General features: G+C 47.7%; 1 protein-coding gene across 1 annotated transcript in view; it reads right to left on the bottom strand.

Annotated features, from left to right (window-relative positions):
* LOC109898903 (slit homolog 1 protein) overlaps positions 1-8326 on the bottom strand; it is a gene marked incomplete in the record, with an annotated part of 149255 nt that overhangs the window by 44686 nt on the left and 96243 nt on the right. The window contains 3 exon segments of the mRNA XM_031835460.1: positions 658-713; positions 811-882; positions 4255-4326. Coding sequence (XP_031691320.1) covers positions 658-713; positions 811-882; positions 4255-4326 — 200 coding nt within the window.

The following is an 8326-nucleotide window of genomic DNA, read 5'->3' as shown; positions in this document are numbered from 1 at the left end:
GGAGAGAGAGAGAGAGAGAGAGAGAGAGAGAGAGAGAGAGAGAGAGAGAGTGAGAGAGAGAGAGAGAGGAAGAGGGAGAAAGAGAGAGAGAGAGGAGAGAGGGAGATAGAGGAAAGACGAGAAAAGAGAGAGAGAGAAAAGACGAGAGAGAGGAGAAAGGAGAGAGAGAGGAGAGAGAGAGAGGGAGAGAGAGAGAGAGAGAAGGTAGAGGGGAGAAGAGAAGAGAGGGAAGAAAGGGTGAAAGAGAAAGAGAGATAGAGGGAGAAAGAGAGAAAGAGAGGAAAGAGAGAGAGAGAGTGAGAGAGAGAGGGGAGAGGAGAGAGGAGAGAGAGAGAGAGGAGAGAGAGGAAGAGAGAGAGAGAGGAAGAGAGAGAGAGAGAGCGGGAGAGAAGAGAGAGAGAGAGGGAGAGAGAGAGAGAGAGAGAGAGAGAGAGAGAGAGAGAGAGGGAGAGAGAGAGAGAGAGAGGGAGAGAGAGAGCGAGAGAAGGGTGGGGATGGAAGACAAGAGGGAAGAGGGAGGGAAAGTGGAAACGAGATAAGGGAGAGGTGGAAATGCAATCAACTATAAGAGAGTGGTCATCAGGAGATAACTAGTATAAGGAGCTATTGTTTGTATACAGCATTATTTTGTGTACTTACAGTAGTTGCCGGTGCATAATAGTCCGTCGAACACTCCTTTGGGCAGCTCCGTGATCTTATTCCCATATAGGACTCTGTTAATATCAACAAATTGATATATTAATTAACAATCAATCAATCAATCACCCAATCAATAAGAAATTGTATTTATGTAAAAGCAGAGTGACTCACAGTGAGTTGAGGGATCTCAGGCCCTGGAAGGCATCAGGAGCTATTTCTGATATTTGGTTATTACTGAGATCTCTGGAGAGAGTGCGAGAGAGAGTGTGTGTGAGAGAGAGAGGTTTGTCTTTAACCTTGCCCAACTGTCATACAGTAGCTCTAACCTCTGACTCAACCAAATCCTTACTGTACCATAATGTATTATTGAAGTTTCCATTCAAGAACTTCCTAAAGCAGCCAATGATATTTGAGCAGAGGTATGTTGACGACACTGCCAGCCAATGAAAATCCAGAACAGTGTGATGTGTGTGGTTTATTAATGGGATGCAGGGCTGGGGTCCATATGGAACAGGCTGTCTCTGTAAATGCCTGTTAACAGAATCCACAGACCACTGGCCACAAGCTAACCACTGAGTGTGTGTTTGTGTGTGTGTGTGTGTGTGTGTGTGTGTGTGTGTGTGTGTGTGTGTGTGTGTGTGTGTGTGTGTGTGTGTGTGTGTGTGTGTGTGTGTGTGTGTGTGTGTGTGTGTGTGTGTGTGTGTGTGTGTGTGTGTGTGTGTGTGTGTGTGTGTGTTAATGGAGTGCACAGTGAAAAAGGGAAATCTTTAAAGTGAATTCGTCATGTGGTCTTTAAGATGTGAAATTATCCCATTTGAGGCTAATGTTAAACTAAGTGTTAAATAAGTAGCTATTTGTCTTTTTGCAAAAGCCTGATGTTTCATGGAAAATAAAGGTTACAGTATCTGATCTCAGACACACTCCTGCCATGTGCCAGGGGAACAACACAGTTCATATATGGGGTCATACAAACTGGGCCACGGTGAGAGCGTGTCTGTTAGTGTGTTTACACAGTGGGTTGCCCTGTCACCTATTTTATATCTAAAGGGATCTTTTAAGGATCTGTCGGGATCTGTCTTATTAGAGTGTGTTATTATTAGTATTGTTATTGTATTAGAGGCTACAGGCTTTATTCTAGATCCGGAGCGCTTCCTTTTAACATTGAGACAACATACTGGTATTGTCAAAACAAACACTACAATGCAGAAGTAGCAGAAAAACTATTAACTCACTCTCCTATCATATCTGAGAGTATGATCGATTGAATTGGGGGGGGGGGGGGGGGGGGTAGGAAGTCTGGGGGAGCAGGAAGCTGACTAGTGGTGGCTATTCAGCAGCCTGATGGTCTAGGGGTAGCAGCTATTGGCCAGTATAACAGTTTTTGCTCCTCTACTGCCCGCGTCTGAGTGATGGAAGCAGGTAGAACAGGCCGTGGTTCGAGTGGCTGAGGTCCTTGTTGATCCTCTTGGCCTTCCTGAGACACCTGGTGGAGGACAGGCAGTGTGCACCCAATGGTGTGTTCGGGCTGAGCGTACCACCCTCTGCAGAGCCTTGCAGTCTGTGGTGGGGGAGTTGTAGTATCAGGCGGTGATGCAGCCCGACCGTATGCTCTCGATGGTGCTCATGTAGAACACTGTGAGGGCCCTCGGGAACAGGCACGACAGTCACTGAAGTCCACAATCAGCTCCTTTGTTTTGCTGACATTGAGGGAGAGGTTGTTTACCTGGCACCACACCGTCAGAGTGCTTACCTCCTCTGCGAACTTGATGATGGAGTTGGAACTATGTGAGGCGACGCAGTCGAGGGTATACAGGGAGTACAGAAGGGGACTAAGGACACACCCTTGTGGGGTACCCGTGTTGAAAATCAGTGTGGACGAGATCATTTTGCCTACCATCACCACCTGCGAACTGCCTGTCAGGAAGTTCAGGAGTTCAGTCCCAGGGCCAGAGCTTTGTGGTGAGCTTAGAGGGCACTACGGTATTGAAGGCCGAGCTGTAGATAATGAACATTCCATTTGTCCAGGTGGGTGAGGGCAGTGTGCAGTGTAATGGCGATTGCAATGGGCGGTAGTTCAATTGGGGAGAGTTGAGTGTGTTGGCTTAGGAGGTGATGTAGTCTTTGACTAGCCTCTCGAGGCACTTCATGATGACGGAAGTGACAGAAGTGAGTACTACGGTTGGTAATCATTCAGTTCAATTACTTTCCCTTTCTTGGGCACGGGGATGATAGTGGACACCTTGAAGCTGGTGGGGATAACGCCCTGAGCTAAAGAGAAAATGTCAGAAAACACAACAGCTTGCTGGTCTGCACATGCTCTGAGGGCGCGACTAGGGATGCCGTCTGGACCAGCAACCTAGCGAGGGTTAACACGCTTGAATGACTTACATGCGTCCTCCGTGGAGACCGTAGGCATGTATCCCTCGTTGTCCTCAGGGGCTCTCCTCGGCAGCTCAGAGTTGTTATGCTCAAAACGTGAGAAAAAGGTGTTTAGCTCATCTGGTAGGGCGGCGTTGGTGTCTGCGACGTGACTGGCTTTCTTTTGGTCATCCGTGATGAGTAGAATCCCCTGCCACATACAACTCGTGTCTGACCCAATGGCTAGCAGGCATAAGTAGGGCAGAGAGGAGAGGATCAAACCTCAGTCTTCATTCCAGCACTCGCTAGTTGTGACCAGTAGCCCATGTATTTTAAGGGTAGGCTGGTTAGCGGGTAGTTTGTGAGGCTGAAATACTACTGGACCACCCCAGTAAGTAGGGCAGAAAGGGGGAGAGAAACAGAAGAGGAGAGGAGGAACAAACCCTCAGTCTTCATTCCAGCACTCTTTCATTTCCCCCATATCATATAATATAATCATCATATCCATAATCATCTCTGCCACAGTTTACATTCAGACAGACACTCTAACCAGGCTGAGAATACCAGCGGGCAGCACTGAAACATGAGAGGTGTTATTACTGTGGAGAGGTTTCAGCTTGTAGCTTTCTGTAGCCTTCTGCAGCCATCACCCCTGTACCTCTTCCTGCTCTTAGTCTGGACATGGTAGTTTGGGGTTGTGACATGAAACTGAGAAGTGTACTTAGTGTACTTCAGCCCTAGAGGAAGTGTGCTTAGTGTACTTCAGCCCTAGAGGAAGTGTGCTTAGTGTACTTCAGCCCTAGAGGAAGTGTACTTTGTGTACTTTAGCCCTAGAGGAAGTGTGCTTAGTGTACTTCAGCCCTAGAGGAAATGTGCTTAGTGTACTTCAGCCCTAGAGTAAGTGTGCTTAGTGTACTTCAGCCCTAGAGGAAGTGTACTTAGTGTTCTTCAGCCCTAGGGTAAGTGTACTTAGTGTAGTTCAGCCCTAGAGGAAGTGTACTGAGTGTACTTCAGCCCTAGAGGAAATGTACTTAGTGTACTTCAGGTCTAGAGGAAGTGTGCTTAGTGTACTTCAGCCCTAGAGGAAGTGTACTTAGTGTACTTCAGCCCTAGGGTAAGTGTACTTAGTGTACTTCAGCCCTAGAGGAAGTGTACTTAGTGTACTTCAGCCCTAGGGTAAGTGTACTTAGTGTACTTCAGCCCTAGAGGAAGTGTACTTAGTGTACTTCAGCCCTATAGAGCAGCGTATATACTTACATCCTGCGCAGCTTCTTGTAGGGAGAGAAGGTTCCAGGAGGAACTGACTTGATCCCATTCTGCTCCAGACGACTAGAGAGGAAAGGGGGAAAGATGGGGAAAAGAAAAGTATAGATACCATCAGGTCATAAACCAACAACAGAGTCCACTATAGAAACAAAGCAGAGTAGTCATACATCACTGCCGACACATGGTAATTGGTCAGCTGTTGCCAACTATCTTAATCCCTGCTGTGTGTATGTGTGTGTGTGTCTGTGTGCGTGCACATGCATCTGCGTGTGTCTTTCCCCTCCCCTGGTTCATTAATAAAGATCTCTTCCTGTCCTGTGTGTGAGTCATAACATCTCCTCTGGAAAAATAAACAGGTCTGGAAGAGAGAGGAACAGGGAAAGACATGGAGGAGAGAGGAACAGGGAGAGACATACAGGAGAGAGGAACAGGGAGAGACATGGAGGAGAGAGGAACAGGGAGAGACATGGAGGAGAGAGGAACAGGGAGAGACATGGAGGAGAGAGGAACAGGGAGAGACATGGAGGAGAGAGGACCATGGAGAGACATGGAGGAGAGAGGACCAGGGAGAGACATGGAGGAGAGAGGACCAGGGAGAGACATGGAGGAGAGAGGACCAGGGAGAGACATGGAGGAGAGAGGACCAGGGAGAGACATGGAGAGAGGACCAGGGAGAGACATAGAGGAGAGATGAACAGGGAGAGACCATGGAGGAGAGTGGACCATGGAGAGACATGGAGGAGAGAGGACCAGGGAGAGACATGGAGGAGAGAGGACCAGGAGAGACATGGAGGAGAGAGGACCAGGGAGAGACATGGAGGAGAGAGGACCAGGGAGAGACATGGAGAGAGGACCAGGGAAAGACATGGATGAGAGAGGACCAGGGAGAGACATGGAGGAGAGAGGACCAGGGAGAGACATGGAGAGAGGACCAGGGAGAGACATGGAGGAGAGAGGACCATGCTGGAGACTCCAGACATCACAGATCACCAAAGTGTGTGTGGCACTGCTCTCTGTCTCTAACTCTCTCACTCACACACACACTCCCTAACGGTGGAAACTGAGAGTCACAGATGTACTGTAATCAGTCTCAGATGTTAAAGAGAAACAGGCCTTGAAGCCAGTAAGGACTGGGCTCCAAACCCTGTTGTGTATGTGTGTGTGTACGTGTGTGTGTACGTGTGTGTGTGTGTGTGGTGTGTGTGTGTGTGTGTGTGTGGTTGAGTGGTGGTGTGGCAGGGCATGCAGACAGCTGTCTCTCTCCTGCTCTGTTCCAGTCCTCTAACCCATCTAAGTCTCATTAAGCCCAGTTTAAAAGCTGTCAACTGACCTACAGATAAACAGCCTAGGCTGGGGCAGCATGGACCTGGAGCTGTGGCTTTGCCGAGGTATGGGGCTCTGGTTGTGGCCAGGGCAGGGGCTGTGGGATTGGACTGGGATAGGGCTAGAGCTGGTAAATATGAATGGGTCTAGAGAGAGGGCTGGGAAAGTTGGGGCTTGGGTTTTGGGACCAAATGGGTGGAGTGATAGGAATGAGGCCCACCAGTAAATCAAATCAAATCAAAATGTATTGGTCACGTACACATATTTTGTAGATGTTATCGCAGGTGTAGTGAAATGCTTATGTTCCTAAATACAAAAAATGTAATTAAGAAATTAGGAAATGTAGAAATATTAGAACGAGCAATGTCCTTGTGGAATGTAAATATATATGTATATGATGGTGTGTCTAGACATTATGGACAGTATATGAATAGAAAAGGTGTACAGCAGTAGTTATATAGGATGAGCCTTGACTAGAATACAGTATATACATGTGAAGTGGGTAAAACAGTATGTAAACATGATTAAAGTGACCAGTGTTCAATGACTATGTACATAGGGAAGCCGGCTAGTAACATTGATTAAAGTTCAGGGCAGGGTATAAAGCGGTGGCCGGCTAGTGGTGACTATTTAACAGTTTGATTGACTGAAGATAGAAAACATTTTTCAGTCTCTCGGTCCAAGTTTTGAGGAACTCTGCCTTCTAGATGGTAGCGGGGTGAACAGGCCGTGGCTCAGGTGGCTGAGGTCCTTGATGATCTTCTTGGCCTTCCTGTGACACCAGGTGATGTAGATGACCTGGAGGACAGGCAGTGTGCCCCTGGTGATGCACCACCCTCTGAAGATCCCTGCTGTTGCGGGTGGTGCAGTTGCCATTCCAGGCAGGGATACAGCCTGACAGGATGCTCTCAATGATGCATCTGTAGATGTTAGCGAAGGTCTTAGTGGCCAAGCCAAATTTCTTCACCCTCCCGAGGTTGAAGAGGCGCTGTTGCGCCTACTTCACCATACTGTCTGTGTGGGTGGACCATTTCAGGTTGTCAGTGATGTGCACGCTGAGGAACGTGAAGCTTTTCAGCCTCTTCAATACGGCGCCGTCGATGTGGATGGGGGTGTGTCCCTATGCTGTCTCCTGAAGTCCACGATCAGCTCCTTCATTTTGTTTACGTTGGATGAGAGGTTATTTTCCCGACACCACTCCCCCAGGGACCTCACCTCCTCCCTGTAGGCTGTCTCATCATTGTTGGTAATCAGTGCTACCACTGTTGTGTCATCTGCAAACTTTTTGATTGAGTTGGAGACATGCGTGGCCACACAGTCATGGGTGAACAGGAAGTACAATAGGGAGCTGGGCACGCAATCTTGTGGGGCCCCAGTGTTGAGGATCAGCATAATGGAGGAGTTGTTTCCTACCTTCACCACCTGGGGTCGGCCCGTAAGGAAGTTTAGGACCCAGTTGCACAGGGTGGGTTTCAGACCCAGGGCACTGAGCTTAGTGATAAGCTGGAACTATGATGTTGATCTGTAGTCAATGAACACCATTCTTATATAGGTTTTCCTCTTGTACAGATGGGATGGGGCAGTGTGCAGTGCGATGGTGATTGCGTCATCCGTGGATCTGTTGGGGCGGATGCAAATTGAAGTGGGTCTAGGGTGTCGGGAAAGGTGGAGGTGATATGATCCTTAACTAGCCTCTCAAAACACTTCATTTTGACAGAAGTGAGTGTGGCACTGTGTTTTCCTCGAAGCGGGCAAAGAAGGTGTTTAGCTTGTCCGGGATCAAGGCATCGGTGTCAGTGACATGGCTGGTTTTCCCTTTATTAATCTGTGATTGTCAGGAGTCCCTGCCACAAATGTCTCTTGTCTGAGCCGTTGAATTGTGACTCTACTTTGTCTCTGTGCTGACGTTTTGCCTGTTTGATTGGTTTACAGAGGGCATAGCTGGACTGTTTGATTGGTTTACAGAGGGCATAGCTGGACTGTTTGATTGGTTTACAGAGGGCATAGCTGGACTGTTTGATTGGTTTACAGAGGGCATAGCTGGACTGTTTGTACTCATCCTTGTTCCCAGTCACCTTGACGTGGTTAAATGTGGTGGTTTGTGTCCAGGGTTTTTGGTTTGGATAAGTTCTAATTGTCACAGTAGGAACAACATCCTCTATGCACTTCATGATGAACTCAGTCAACGAGTCGGTGTATACATCTATACTATTCTCAGAGGCAACCCAGACATTTTTATTGAACCTTTATTTTGACACGAGGGCCACTGTATACTTAAGCAAAGTCCAAATTGTAGGTCCCTAATGACTTCTTGATGTCAATACCTATTAAGGCAGCAAGAAATTCTGTTTCTGTGAGCTGCCCAAAAAATAAACCCTGACTACCATTTCCCAAGTCACGTGAAGTTGACTGATCATCCATCGAGGCAACTGGAGGCTGTATGTGGGAATAACAGTCAACTGACTGGACAAGACCAGCATGACCACCATTTCTTTCAAAGGGATCACTAACTGAGTCTGTCATAGCAGTAAGGAAGTAGTTTGATTTGGCCTGTTTGACCGAGGCAGTGCATCTATTTCTCAATTACCTAAATAGCAGCCACTCAGCTAACGAGACAGTTTGTCTAGTCTTGGCTCAGGCTTGATTTCTTTTCAAGAGGAGGTCTGAGAGTACCATGGGGTAGTTCAGTTTTTGACTCAGAGTCGCTTGTGATGGCATGTTTATCAGCTAGAGAGGTAAA

Source organism: Oncorhynchus kisutch, linkage group LG11, assembly GCF_002021735.2.
Source record: "Oncorhynchus kisutch isolate 150728-3 linkage group LG11, Okis_V2, whole genome shotgun sequence".
Taxonomy (NCBI): domain Eukaryota; kingdom Metazoa; phylum Chordata; class Actinopteri; order Salmoniformes; family Salmonidae; genus Oncorhynchus; species Oncorhynchus kisutch.
The sequence above is the reverse complement of the archived record's forward strand: the minus strand, read 5'-3'. Positions and strand labels throughout refer to the sequence as shown.